At 37.5% G+C, this 15,902-nt stretch overlaps 1 protein-coding gene across 7 annotated transcripts in view; it reads right to left on the reverse strand.

The window, feature by feature from the left end:
• Nucleotides 1–996: 996 nt before the first annotated feature.
• LOC122995106 (glutamate receptor 3-like) overlaps nt 997–15,902 on the reverse strand; it is a 71,280-nt gene continuing 56,374 nt past the window's right edge. For 2 of the 7 annotated variants that reach the window (XM_044370117.1, XM_044370116.1), the window contains 4 exons: nt 10,649–10,896; nt 3,888–4,002; nt 2,560–2,808; nt 997–2,472 (listed from right to left, as the gene is read on the reverse strand). In XM_044370117.1, coding sequence (XP_044226052.1) covers nt 2,563–2,808; nt 3,888–4,002; nt 10,649–10,896 — 609 coding nt within the window. In that variant the 3' untranslated portion in view covers nt 997–2,472; nt 2,560–2,562. Of the gene's footprint in view, nt 2,473–2,559; nt 2,809–3,874; nt 4,003–9,770; nt 9,886–10,648; nt 10,897–15,902 lie in introns of those variants that run through there. The other 5 variants (XM_044370120.1, XM_044370118.1, XM_044370119.1 and 2 more) reach the window with 5 other exon arrangements.

Consider the following 15,902-nt stretch of genomic DNA (forward strand, 5'->3'; position numbering starts at 1 on the left):
CTGTAATTCTTTTTTCTTTCTCCCAGTATTAGGACTTTAGTGGAGGAGAAACTGCACATCGACAGCTGCTTATAAATGAACTTACTAAGAAATTCAAATTATATTATTCTTTCCAGAAAACTGGAAAATGGTTAAGAGATTATGGGACCTGTAAAATATAGATACTTTTAAAATCACTTTTTACATACAGTAGATGTATGTTTAAAGGAGAGCTTCAACATTTCTCAAGTCTGTCTTAAAACAAGTCAGGTGCCCAAATTAATATTGACACATTTTTCTTGCAGTAATAATTCCTCCTGTTCATAGATCATTGGAAGATCCCTTCATAATGCACTTACAATGTAAGTGATGGGGGACGAATGTATTTAAAAGTTTATCTGAAGCCAATATGAAGCCTCAGCTGTCCAAATGAGTCAAATCAAGTAGATATCTCCCAAAGTTACTGTCTTTTTAATGCCAAAATACATTTTTGCACACATGGTGAGTATGAACAAGAGGAATGATTACAGCAAGCAAAAAACATGTTTCAATGTTCATTTGGGCACTTGACTAGTGTTTTAAGACAGATTTGGAAAAATTGTGACAGAAAGGAGAAAGACAGACATGATAAAACATACTGGTAAAGACACAATCTAGATAAGTCACAATTTTGACTCAATTTTGGCAGGGTAAGTCAACTAATTTATTTCATTTATTTCTTTTCCTGGCACAGAGGGGCTTCCATATTGACAAGACTTCAGATTATTTTATTAACAGAAAAATGCAGCACTTTTAAAGTGCAGTTTGTCAGTCCAGCATGTCTGTGGAAGTAAGCCTAGAGCAGAGCAAACTAATTCTTACTGATAAATCACAGTAGATTTTTGTTTCTCATGAGTTAAAATGATCCTGTAACAAAACAGCCTAGTTTCTCTTTGTTATATATATAAAGTCCAACATTCACACTGATACTTCACATGATTTATTTTCATATGTTAAGAAAAAAGAAAGTCCGAAAGATGAATATAAACCTGCTTTTATTAAGGAAATGTAATAAAATCCTTTGTACATGACCTCCCCAGGGAGGTTCATTGTGTCCATACATGCAACTCTCATGGTTGAGGTACTGTTACAAATGAACTTGGAAAAAAATAAAACCAAACTGGATCAAATGTCGCTATCAAACGCTAACTAAACCAGGGTCCATTTCGAGTTGCCGTTTGGTAAAATTCACATGCACTTTATTTGGGGAGAAAAGGATGAGAAAGTCTGATATACTAAACAAACGTAGGCGTACATGGTTTGTAGCATTTTCAGGTTTTTTTTTCCTTCAGTTTATAAAAAGTTCACTTATACAAACAGACAAATGTTTCATTCGTAACTCTCTTCCTCAATGTACAGCTCACCAGCTCACCTTCTGCATTATGCATAGACACAGAAAGCGTATTACAACCCAAGAAGCTATGGTGTGTTTTTATCATTTACCAAAATGTTGAGATTCACAGCTGCAGATACTGCATTTACATGAGAACAGCTTCTACGTGTGTATAAAGTGTAAACCATAAGCTCAGTTAAACAATTTGAATATGCCATTACATAAAAAGGGGTCACTCTCCTATTCTCTAAAGGATTTATAATTCTTTTTGAGTTCAACAATATGGCACTAAGTGATTAAAAGCGGACCTCATTTCAATAAAAAAATGCTCTTGTTTCAAAATTGTGGCAGTTGAAACAAACGCAGTCTCTGGTGGTCGATTTAAAACAAGCATCTAAGTGAATACAGGTGTACATGATGTCCAACAGGCTTTGAGAATATGTTTCAGATGACCACTACTCTCATATTATTGATATTTTCTGAATAAAAACTGGGGTACAATGTTGTCTCTTTTCATTAATGCTTAACCCTATTGATTGATGCTTGTCCTAAATATTATGACACTGAAAATAGTCTTATAGTAAAACAAGAAAATGACTTTACTTCACTAAATATAACATTTATCCAACTTAAGATTTCACCACAAAAATATGTCTGTAAAGGATTCAAATTACTTCATAAGTACTCAAGGATGGTTTATTTGCAAATCATGGCTTTTTTTTTTCTTCTTCTTCTTCAAAATAGAAAACAAACTGAAATTACAGTTCATCTAATTGTCATTTAAAGCAACATTTTTGCCCTAGTTCCACAGATTTTTGTTTCCCCAAGTGAATTCAATTTTAATTGCATTGCCATGACGCCAAATGCTCCATAAGGCACTACAAGAGGCAAATCCCATGTTTTCCAGAAGCAATAAGTCCTGTTGCGTTGTTGCCCCTCTGTTAGTGTGACGGGCCTCGCAACCCAGAGTGAGCACTTGTTGACTTCTAGGCTTGTGTCCAAGCTGATGACAAAAAAAGGCAGTTTGCCTCCAGGATGCCAGCCTCCAGGGTCGTTGGGGGGTCACACAGAGTGGCTGTTTCCATCCAGACGCACCAAGTGGGAATCGACACATTTCACCTCTGCAAAGGTGGAAAAAAAAAACCTTCAGTTTCCACAACTTTATGCTCCAACTGACGCAGCAGGGAAGCAAAAACGAAAAGACCTACCCTCTAGATTTTAACGCTCTCTGTCCCATACACGTTGTAGCCTTCACGGTACGTGGCAAAATTCTGGGTGTTTGCCGGAGGGGCTGGCTTAAAGTTTTGAGCATTCTTTGCCAGCTTCAGTCTTTTGGTTTCTTGCCGTGACTTATAGCAGAACTCTATCAAAGCCACGGTCATAGCCAGGCCAAGCCCTCCAACCAGAATATAGAAGACTCCTGCCACGTTGCTCAGGCTTAGTGCACTTGTCTTGTCCTGGGGGAGGTAAAGACCACCGTTAAGACTTTTTTTAAACTGGCACCGTGAGGCTGACCTCAATAAACACCAACACAAATCCTACATCCTTCTTCACTATAGCATGACTAAACAGTAACTCTGAGGAGGTTGCTAAATGTGTCTACAAAACCCTCATGAGGTATAGTTGCCTAATTTAGACTATGAGTGACATAAATTGGAACAACCTGGTACTAAATGTGTCTAATTCCTCCTCTCTTAAGTTATCTCTGCTCTAAAAGCTGGGAAGGTGAATGTAGAGAGAGTCGCTATCTATCCTGCTTTATGGTCTCTTTACGAGACCACCTCTAAAGGAAGGCGGTCGTGGTCGTACAGGTCTACAGATTAAACCCTTGATTCACTATCATAGCTTCTCAACTTAACCTTCGACACACTGCATTTGTACAATCAAAGTGGCAAGCTGTGGAAGGCGAATTGAACCATTTTGCTGCTATTAAAAGCCAAACAGTAATATTGAAATTCATTTATGTGAGTTTTACCATTTGCATTCTAACCCTGTGGGATATTTAGTAGTCCAGTCCAACTATGAGACATGACTATTAAACACCATTTGACCACTTTGTAGTCAGGTGGTATTTAAAGGTCAGTTTGGACTTTGTCAGAATAAGGATGCCTTTGGGAAACTTGTGGAGTTAAAATACACAATTTGCATGCAAATGAATAAGAACACCAATAAACTAAATTTCAATAGAGGTTTGGATGATAAAATAGCAGTATAATGGTTTCAATTCTATGATTCAACTTTTCAAAATCTGATGGTATGAATAAAAAATAATGTGTGTAATCATGCTGCAATTTTTTAAAAGTCTTGAATTGTCTACATACAGTAGTGATGAAGTCATGGATTATGATCAGAGTGTGACTAAATTGGACTATGTGTGAAGTAAATCTAGTTTTTAGCGTGTTACTCTGAGGGCAAACAAGCAAGTATTCAGATATATCATGTCATGATTAACAATGTATGCTTTAGATGTTTGCATATGAACAGTTAGGTCAAAATGCATTTTGCAATCAGTGTAAAAAGACCTGCAGCGACTGACCTTACTTCCAGAGTCCTTGGTTCCACATTCACCCTTATCGTACCACCATTTGTTTTTCAGCTTGTCTAAGATGCCTTGTTCACTGAGTTTCAATACTGCAAGGTTTACAGGAGTTCTTCACGTGGGAAATAACATAAATAACATTTTATTATGTTATTTTATGTTATTCAACTTTTTAAACTACTTTATACTGTGCAAAGCGATAGAGTAGGGTCCTGGCCAAGACATCACAGATAGCAAGCAACACTACAGTATATATATATATATAAATATATCCATAAATATATGACCTTTCATAATCCATGACTACCCTATCATGCCAGACCCTACCAATATCGCTTTGAGTAATCGGCACACACTGATCACAAGAAGAGAAAAGATTTGAACTTGCAGAATAAAGCAGCTGCTGCATAGCTTTCACAGAATGAAACAAATAAAAAAACAGATGCAGTCATTGCTGAGGGCACATTTTTTTTGCTATGGGCAGCCTTTTTGATGTTTAGCAAGGTGGATCTAACAGGAACCCTTTCTTGACTAACAAACAAAACACAGCAGTCCAATTTCATTAACAGCTGTTAGAGGCTAATGTCTCACAAAATCCCCCCTTTAGACACGTGATTCACACACTGAGAAACTTCATCTGTTTGTACCAATCAAGAAATATTTGATAGATTTGTGTATCCAAATCATTAGCAGCCAGATAAGGTGAAGTAAATTTTGTCTCTACAGACACTTTCTGAACCAAATCCCCGATGATGAGATTCATATAGTTTGGGGTTTTTTGTTTTGCAAGACATTACGCTCAATTTCCTTGACTGCTAGATTTCCAGGCTTATTTCCTTTCAGAAAAAAAGATCAGTGTTTGTAAACCAACATCATCAAATATATTGTATTCACCACTGTGTTCTTTGTATATCAAATATAATACAAATCCTTTTTTTTTATGTTATATTGAAAAATATAAAACATAAAGAGGTCATGCACAATCTGAAGTGGATGATCTGTGGTCCTGTTCTCCAGTCAGAGCTCTTTGAAAGGCAAAGTTATGATTAAATTTGTTTCTAAAAACTGCTTCACACAGACAAACAGCAGAATCTAAACTTAGATGCATGAATTTAAACACAACAACAAACTATACTTGATACACAGTCCACTAAGAACGGCTTTTAATCCCATCAGGGGACAGGGTTTAAAACCAAATTTGCTAATGTAGACTCATCAGTTTCTGCCATTTTCTTGTCAGAGCAGAGTGAGAGATTTGACTATCAACTTTGCACTAAATGGTTGCTACACTTTATGAATAAAGCAAGCTGCAGTAAAAATCCTACTTAGTCATTTATAATTATTATTTGGACAAAAACACATTTTGGACACATAGGCTCTGTGTTATGTAGCATTTTAGAGCCACTACGAGAACAAATACTGAACAAAAAAGCTTTCAAGTGAGAGCAACAGCTACTTTTCATAATAAGCCTGTTTAAAGGTATTCATCACAGTATAAAGCACTTTTTTGAAGATTGTTATTGAGGAGCATCTGGTGACTCATAACTTGCTTTCAAGTGTTTCTGTCTCCCTGACACACTGAGTGAGCCTTCATTTTGTTCAAACAGCCTGTTGAGCCTCAGTTCAGCAGGGTGACAAAGCCTCCCTGTGCAAGCCGTCTGACCTTTTACCTCACTGAACAGAACAAAAAATGTCAAAACTTTACTTATTAATTATCTCATAACTATGGTTGGGATTATGTTTGTGATTAGGCCATATCTACCTTTGTGTCACAGCATTGTGGGTAGGGTGATCTGCTCTCTTCTCTTTGTTAATATAAATTATTCATCTACATTTTTTTTCAGCCTGAAGTTGTTAAATTACACTGAGTGAACTGCAGTGATTTGCTGGTCATCAGATTAAGACCCAGGCCTCAGACACACCACCAGGTGGTGGCCTCGGACTTTTAAATAACTGTCCAGAATCAGTTTAGAAACTCTCTTCTCATCCATAAACACTGTAATTACATGCATAGAAACACACAGATTAAAGTAATAACTGATTGGTGTCTGGTTATACACTGGAAACATCTTGACTTTTGCTGCAGTGCATGAATGTAAATACCCTACATTACACTAATAAAAACAAGATTGAACCATCTAAAATTCAAAAAGCACAGAGCAAATCAAATCAAGTCATCAAATCATGATGGAGGCGGAGGTGGCTGACCAACCTCAGAGATGAAAAAGACCACTTGTCAAAAACACACCATGGGGGTAACAGAAAGCAAATGTATATCTGTTTCCTTTCCGAGTCCCTAAGCAGACATAAAATTACAGCACTTAAGTTGTTGCCCACTGCAGTGTGGTCTGTACGGATGAATCACCTGTCATTCACTGTGAGGTGTCCCAAACCTCTGATGTAATAGCAGTTCACTGCACCACAGAGTCAACTCAAACTGATAAAAAATGTGATTCATCAGACCTGTGTTGACTCACATTTAGAAAGGACTGAGAGCTTGTCTGTAATAAACATCTGGCATCATATACTGCTGCTCACTGAATATCAACATTTTACAAACAGATACAAAATAATATAAAGTGAAGAGAGAGAAAACAAGTCGTTTATGAGTCATAGTGACACTGAAACTGAACTGTTTGCTGAAATAACATCCAGAGCTAATCTAATCTAATCTAATCTAATCTAATCTACTGTACAGCCCGCTGAGCAAAAACTAGAAATGACTCCAGATAGTCACAAACTGTACAGTTCATACTGTATGTGCTAATGTATCTGTCCAGATAAACTTACTGTAAGCCTCGTTTCAATTTTTTATTGTTCATTGTTTATATTTAATATAGTTTTTAATTGTAAAAATAATTAAATGCTATGTATTTATATAACATAAATAATAAAATAATAGTAAAATAAACATAACAAAAACGGTATAAATAGATGAAGAAAAATTAAAATATAAAATTAAAAAATATACATGTATGAATCATTGCAGTTCAGGCAGTGTGATGTATGTGTAAATATGTATGTAAATTTAAAAAAATGTAGATTCTATTTCTAATACTCTTTATATAAATGTATTTTATATATTTATTTATAATTAATTAAAGCTTATATCTTATAGTTTAGTTTTTTGATATACTCATTACATTACATTTATATATAGTTTTTAAGCTTTGAGTTTCTATCCTTCATATTTATTTTTCTAATTCTTATTTTTCTCTTATCTTTACTCTCACTTCTTATTTTTTATTATAATATGCCACCAGCATTTTCTCTGCACATATTGCATAAACATGTGACACGTAACCCTAACAAATGTCAAATCTATTTAATTGCAATTAAATATTAATTAATTAATTAATTTGGTGATTTAACTCACTTTTCATCATGTGACCCTAATAGTGTATTGAAACAAAAAGCATGTTCAAGACATTAAAAAGCACATTATTGTCATTAACAGTCAGTAGCAAACTGTATAACTGTATACAATAGTTCACATCAGCCACTGAGGCCTCTGTCCTCTCACTTTCACCTTCTTTCCAGTGACTGTCTGGTAATGTGCAGGATTATTAATTATATATCTAGTTGACTGGATTTCATACAAATCTGGGAGGATTTTATGTAAATTTCTCCTGGAATCAGTTGGATGGATCAATAAACAACAACCTAAATTGCCTTGACTCTCTTGAGGACTAAAGTCATAGCTCCTCAGAGGGCATGAGTGAATTTTTTTTGCATTACTGAGTGATTTTGATAACTTTTCTTGATAATTACTTTTAAAAAATTGCCCTTGTTAAATACTTCTATGGCAACAGGAAATGTGATTTCCATTGCGTCGCTCCTTAAAGATAATTGTTTTTTCTCAGGTGAGTTGCTGCCAGCATCTCAAATCTTTGTTAAAACAATGAGTACGAACGCTGCCTGATTAAATACAGGAGGTGGACAGAATATCATCAACACCTGTACAATCTATTGCAATGCAATACAACAGCTAGTGCTATAAATCTTACATTTGTGAAGTTTAATAATTAATAATGTTCAGATTTTATTGAGGCTGTGTCAGAGAGGTCTTTTGGTGTGATGCTGCAGTATTATGTTGCATCTTATTGGAACTATAAGCTTCACAAAGATAGAATTTATTGTTATATTGGACTTGATACATTGTACAGGTGTTGCTTTTATAGTGTCCACCCCCTGTACCTGAGCTGAGTGTTAGGAACAAATTAATCTCTGTTCCGTCTGTGTTAAGTCACATCACAACTTTACCTTTCAGTCTGTCTGCAAAACAGGAAAATGGTATCTGAAAAATGTTCAAGGCCACACAAAATAACACACAACATGAGCAACCCATGCAAAATACTGATTCTCATGGCCAAATTAAGACATAAATCACATACTGTATGATGTCTGAATTGAATAGCATCACACAGTAGAAACATGAATGAAAGTACCTGTAAAAAAATTCTAGATTTGTGACTTTAACGTTCCGTTTTCTTGTGAGCATGTCTGAGTATAGAAACATTAAAATATCATTTGACTGATTTGACGTGCCGTGAATGTCATATTTTCTCAGTGGTTGTTACATACAATATATTTCCATCTCATTGTTAAACTGTTAAATCATCCACACATGCATTTCTGAAAGTGAAATAAGGACAAAGAAACGTGGCAGTCAGTCAGATATGATCATCTACTCTCTTTCTAACCGAGGAATCGAGGCAAATCGCCATCGAGAGGAGACGGCTCCTTTGTGTTATCCCACTGGTAGTATCCATGTCCTGCTCACTCAAGAATGGATGACTTGAGAGAATAACAGCAAAGTTTGCCTTGTCTCCTCTTTTGCAATATGCCAAGAGTACTGTGTTCATGATGCAAGCTGAAAAGGCAGAGGCAGAGATGGATCCACAGTTGGGCTGTGACTGCGCCCCGATGTCTGAAACACAAGATCCGGGGCCTCATTTATAGAAAAGATGTACAACAGATTTGATTGGAAGAAAAAAGCCATTATAGCTGGAAAAAGGTCCAGTTCTTCCATTATTATTTTTTTAAACTTTACATTTAAAGTGTGAATGCAGCTTCACTCTTTGCACATCAGCTATATACTCACTATCAAAAATGATCTTAACACAAATGTGAGATTCAAATCAAATCCTCTTGTACAAATGGGGCCCCTGGTTATATCTTACACTCTACTGAAGGGTTTACCAGGTCAGGGTGGCCATGGAAAGACTTTGACTGGCCTTGGATCAAGACCAACCAAAGGTTTCTGTCAGTCTTACGCTGGATTTCGGTGAGAGGATGTCGGACAAAAAGTTTGGACCGTTAGTTGTCACTCTGTCATTAGAATTCTCACGTTTGCCTGCGATGCTTAGTCCCCTCAAGACAACGCTGTTCCCCGTGCCTGCCCTAACGCCCAGGCGGCAGATTGGAGAGTGCATACATTGTTCAACTTGGAGGTACTGATCTTGCGAAAATGAGATTGGCTTTAAAACCTTCTGGCAGTATTCTGAATGCCAAATATTGAAGATACGAAGCTTTCATGTTGGCCTGTAGATATAAAAACCAGAGGGAAAGATGCGTTCTGGCTTTCGTAACCACAGGCCAAAAACACAAAAACAACTACTCTGACACAAGCACAATATTAACAAATTACTTCTCTGATCTCCTTCTGTCCTACTACTCTATCTCAGCACATTTTGGGCTTTTTTTCTCCTCCATTAGCCAAGTAAAGGGTTCCCACTTGATCACAGTTGCTGGTTAAAAATGGAAAAAACATATTTATCAGTAACTTGTTGTAACTTGCCCAAAGACTACATTCAGTGACGACAGCCTTGCCGATTACTCTGTTCTAGGATACCCGACTTTGGTGACATTGAGGCTGACCTTAGAGTCACCTCCCCCGCTGCCGCACTCTCCCTTGTCGTACCACCATTTGTTTTTCAATTTGTCCAAGAGGCCTTGCTCATTCAGTTTTAACACTGCCAGGTTAACAGCATTTCTTGAAACGATAAAACATAACTTGTAAGAAAATGAACAGGTCCGTGAGAAATCTAATATAGAATATTAGTAAAAAAGTAGTAATAAATATCAATGGTTCATAGGGGGAGCACGGAAGGGACAAATTGGTAAAGAATTTCACTGGTGTGGAAAGGTAAGAAGCATTTTTTACAGCAAAGAAAACGCTAAATATTAGAGAGGTGGCATGGAGGGTCACATTGCTTGTAACTGAAGTGTGCGGGATGGGGACATTCTGTCATTGTTGAATTAGAAATAAGAACATCCAGCATGCTGCTTAACATTCATCACAACTCACAGACCAGCATTTTTAACTAGCAAATGAACTGAAGAAATATTTCATCGTTAAATTAGAAGCAATGCAAAGGACACCACAGAAACCAGGAGGGAGGGAGGGGGAGGTTGAGGGAGGAGAGCAAAACAATCGAGGTTGGGGGAAGGTGACACAGTGCACATCAACATTCAAATGGATTTCCTGAATGCAACTAATATACCAAAAAACAGAACTTTCCTTAAGAGAAAGAAGAAAGTAACACAAAGAGACACAAATAGATAGGACAGAACAGAAAATGACGTAATGCGTTGATTAAATTTAAATAACTCATAATACTGTTCACTCATTGATGCACTTGGAGAAAAAAAAAGAAGAATTAAGGAGTGAGGAAGAAGAGAATGACAAAAGGAGACATCAGGGTAGGTGGAATACTATAACAACATAGAGGATATTGTTATATTATCCCACCCACCTTAATGCAGAGCCTTTAGGTGTAGCCACACCGTAGCCCTTAGAGTCGAGGTTGCCGCCCACTTTCATGGTGTCACATGGTTTCCGTTGCTCTATGTACTCGTTCATAGTGGATTCGAGAAGAAAGGCGAACTTGCCCTTCGACTTTCGTACCCGGGAAACCCCGTCTGGTGTTGTCTTGGCAAACACTGAGGGTTCAGCTGATTTCATGTATGACCACATTTTCTCATAAACTGCTATTTTGGAACGCTGCATTTGAGGGAACAGAGAGAGAAAACAGAGAGAGTTTAGTTATGCAGTGAATATAAAAACATTGACAGCCATAAAAAAACATTCATAATGAGCTGCTGTGGGTTTGAGTTGAATGAACAGATATTTTGGGAGAATACGCTCTGTGTACTAAGTATGGAGCTAGCACCAGAAGGTGATTAGCTTAGTTTAGGGACTGTACAGAAATTTTTTACGCTTTATTAGGAACACCTGTGCAATCCAACACAACAGCTCTGCCACAAATTCTACTTTTACGAAGCTTATACATTCATTTGTTTTTTGTTGACATTGTCAGAAAGTTGATAATTGAATAAAAGTTTTTCTTATATTTTTCCCCCCTCATGTATGTAAATAGGACGGACAAAATATTAGGAACACTTTTCAATATAACACACTCCAGTACACCACCACCACCCACTACTACCTCAATAATAAACATTAAGTAGAATTATAACCTTTCTGACAATGGCAACAAAAACTGACAATGAATCAGCTTCATAAAAGTAGAATTTATGGCAGAGCTGTTGTATTTGATTGTGTTAGATTGTACAGGTGTTCCTAACAAAGTGTTTGGTGAGTGTATATTTTTTGGACCCTTTCACTGCAATACCCTCCCCACAATATCCCAAAATATTACATTTATGGAAAACATGTCACTCTATTTTAGAATCAAAAGCTGCTAAATCTACGATTATTACTGCCACCAAATGATTCATCGTCATCACCAAGTGATTCATCATGAAATAATCATTTGGCGATTATTACAGCCACCACATTAATTAACCAGACACAGTATTAGAAAGTCAGACTCTCTTCAGCTGGAGGAGAATATATATTTTCATACAGTCACTTTGTCACGATCTGCTCCTCAGTCATTCTCCTCTAGTCCACTAGAGATCCTCATCCTTTTCTCCCTGTTATGTTAAGACTGGACTGCATTGGAGAAGGCTGATATGAGTTGTATCTTTGAAAGTCTATCTGGTATGATGTTATTTAAGTTACCTTTATTAGTTAGTCTGTCTTTGTTTTCATCCTGGTCTGTACTCACACAGCTTATACTCAGTTATTTAGAGGGATTTTTTGGTTTTCTTCTCTTTTTTTATTCTTTCTATTACGGATAAGAGCGGTTATAGTGTTGCTTGTGTATTTGAGTTGTATTCATGTGTATCCAGTGGCGGTTCTATGCATGTCAGTTTATTATGAAGAGGATTGCGTTATCTGGGTTTTGGTGTTCCCTCCGTTGCCCATCTCCCCTGGTCTGCATCAACCTCGTCAGATCTGCCCTGCTCCCTGTGTTTCCCTCAGCCTATTGCCTCCCTGTCTGTTCTCCTGTTTCATCACCTCACTCCCCTCTATTGAGCTTCTCCGCCCATCTCCCCACCTACACCTCATCTCCTCGTTAGTTCACTTTGTATTTCAGCCCTGGTTTTCAGTTCAGTCTTTGTTGGATTCTTTGTTCTGTCTTGTTACGTTTGTTCTGCTCGTCCTGTAGTCTGTTGAATTGTTGATTAATTGAGTTGATTAAGCCCGCTTTGTTTTTTTGCCTGCATGAGCCTCAGAATAAATAAGTTTCTTCAGATTTGCTCTGCCTGCTGCCCTGCATATAGGTCCATTCCTGTTACTCTTCATGACACCCTTAGCATAAAGACTGGAATCAGTGAGAAGCCTTGTTCTGCCCAGTTCAAAAATACAAGCTCACTAATTAACACACTGTTTATTTAATCGCTACACGAACGGAAACGTTGTCTTTATGCTAATCTAAGATAACTGACTCACCACTCTAGCTTCATTCTTAACACTCAAACATGTGAGTGGTATCAATCTTCTCATCTAACTCATAAACTTTGAATTATTTCTTTAAAGCAGCTCTGAATCACACGGGGAGCAGGTATTGTCGGTCATTAAAGCACCTGCGCTGCCATCACTGATCACCTGTGCAGAAATGCAGCACGCTTAAACATTTAAACACACAGACAGCGGCAGCAGTGTAGCAACAGTTTTCCTGCCTCTTGTATTTCAGAGTGGATTCACCCCTTAAAAGCGAACAGTGCAGTAGGGGTAGTGGGCCTTCTGCCAGCAGCCTGAAGTCTGACAATCTGGCAGCACAGCAGAAGTAAACTGCAGGCCACGTTTGGTATCAATATTAACACACAGAAGTGACCTCCTCCTCCTCAGTTTGTGCTCCTACCAGCAGGTCACAGCTGGAGTCATGGAATCAGTCCTTTTACACATTTTATCAGTCCAGTTGATTTGACCAGTGTGACGTTTAAAAGACACATGACGCTACAAAAAAATGAAATATGTTGTGATTGAAGATATTAACAATTATTACACTGTTGGTTATCCACTAAATATATAAAGGAATAGTTCAACATATCATCATTTGCTTTCTTTCTTGGGTCATATTTTGTTTGTTTAACCTAAATATGGCAACCTCTCAGTGACAACAAGACAGCGGTTGATTAGCAAGCTTTTGAGCTGCTGTTATGTGGTTTTAAGAAAGCCAGGTTAGCTGTTTCCCCTTGTTTCCAGTCTTCATGTTAAGCTAAGCTAACCGTGTCCTGGCTGTAGCTTCATAATTAACAGACAGATATAAGATTGGTATTGATCTTCTCATCTAAGTCTCGGCAAGAAAGCAAATAAGCGTATTTCCCTAAAATGTCAAACTATTCCTTTGAGTACAAAGACTTTACACACACACACACGGCTGCAACACACCAGGGCCAATGTTTATTCATGTAAAGTGCCTCCAGTAAATGATGCAGCCTGAAGCATTTTATATCTTCCATTAAATATCAAGGATTTTTTATCATGTCATGTCTATGGTGCAGGTTATTAATAAAGGTTAAGTCACTTAGATGTTTGTTTTATACTGATATAAATTGAGTTTTGAAGATAATTATTGTTTCATATATTACGTGCCAGACTATTTCTGGAGTCTCCGCTAGTTGCTAGGCAGCCACATGCCTGCCTTTCTTTCTTCAAATCCCTAACAGCAACTTTTACTATGGTCAAGCCTGTGCAGGTCTGATTTTTTGCAAAAGCTGCAGACAGACTTCATCATTTTGGTCACTTTATCCAAATGAAGCCACAACTAGAGAAAATAAGATCTACTGGTTGCTTCACAGCTCTCTTTTAGGTTAAAGAAAGGTGATCAGTCTCTTAAAATATGGATGTTCTTTCCCTTAATTTGGTATGTCACATTAACATAAACCAATCCAGAGCAAAAAAAAGAAATCTATTGCAGAGTCATCTGTTCAAACATGGTCAAATATTCATGAATCCACATAATATTATGTCAAATACCAAACATTTTGTGTTACTTGTTGTTTGACAGTGTAGAGCTGTCTGTGATGGTGCTGTCTTTAATCCATTTAACCTGCTCGCTCTGGGACTGACGGCCTCACCTCTGTGGCCCAGTCAGCTGCCAGCTGGAGCAGCTACAGACATGCACAGCACAGCCCTGCTCTGACACTCAGTACGCTGCTAAAAATGGCCAACGAGAGGCTGATCGCCTGTCACGGGGGAGCTGGAGTACACAGCTGTCTACAGTAGAAAAATAGAGAAGCTGCATTAAACTGGGCTAATGTGACCTTCTGCAATGCTCGGCAAGGGAAAAGAGTATTGCCTCAGAGAAAACTTGGGTTGAAACTTTTCATTATTTCTAAATGTCTTGAAGGGATGTTTGTCATGATGGTGCTTAAGGCATCACAGTCAGGTTCATAATCACTCTGGTAAAAAGGAAACAGAAAAGTGTGAACAAACATCTGATGTTGTTTTCTCATTTTTATTTTTCCTGAATATACTATTCTATATTGCTTTATTTATCACATACCTAATCACTTGGGTTGACCTAACACTTATGTGTTTACTTGTTTATTTACTGTATTTGAAATAGAGGAATCAAGCCTGCGTGACTGGTTTCATCCAGATCATATGTTCAGTAGTTGTGAGTCAGTTCCACATCCCATCTGGCTGGTAGATATAAAGGAAAACATCAGAGTGAATTGACAAACTATGTCAGCTCAGTGTTGTGTACAGCAACATAAATAATTGACCGCAGATGTAATGGATTGTGGGCTAAGGCTAGTAAGTGAATCATTCTTGACATATGCACAATTTCAGCTCAGCTGAGAGTTCGTGTAAACACTGTTAGCATGACAATAATAGCTGATGACAGGCCTGACCATAGTGTGAAAACTGCGATTCTTTTCTGGGTTACATGAAGACGCATGCTTGTCAGGAGCAGGTCGGTCGACTGTGTAGAAATCTGTGAAACTCCTAATGCTGTCAGACTGATAGTCCCCTAAGAAATCCTCTCACTATCATGGCTTAACAAGGCAAATTATTCACCAAATCACTCTTAATTTATAACTCGTGTAACCACAACAATTAGTTATTAGCGACAAACAGCTCATATCCCATGGCCAGTGAGAAATTTGAGTTTATTGCCCTTCATCCATTCTGGAAATAAACTAGTCTAAACTCATAGTCCAGCTGCCTGTTCATCTGTCAGCAGCTGACTGAAGGGCTGAGAGTGATTCATGGCCCTCTGTCTACGTCTGTCACTGTCATTCCAAAACAGAGACGACAGGCCAAACAAAGCGTGTGCAATCTTTCTGGTGTTTTCTATCTTCATGAAATTCTTAATTACGTGCACAGTGATTAGAACTCATTACGTGTACGCTCATAGTCAGTGGAAAGAAATTAATAAAGTATCTAACATGGCTCGTTTAGCAGAGCCATGGTAATTAAAGTGAAAATCACCCCTAACACACTTTAGCTTTGTAATAGAAAGTAAACAAACTGAACCTTGTAAAGGAAACAAAAACTTTAATTCAAAAAAGTCACTCTGGAAAATTCACTGTAAGTAGAGGCAAGTGAGGCAGGATTAGGAAACTTGGAAATCTGCAACAACTCATAATGTGTTGGAAACAAGGATTAAATGTTAGAAATGTATTTTAAAGGAATAGTTTAACATTTGG

Source organism: Thunnus albacares, chromosome 13, assembly GCF_914725855.1.
Source record: "Thunnus albacares chromosome 13, fThuAlb1.1, whole genome shotgun sequence".
In the NCBI taxonomy this organism is placed as follows: Eukaryota; Metazoa; Chordata; class Actinopteri; order Scombriformes; family Scombridae; genus Thunnus; species Thunnus albacares.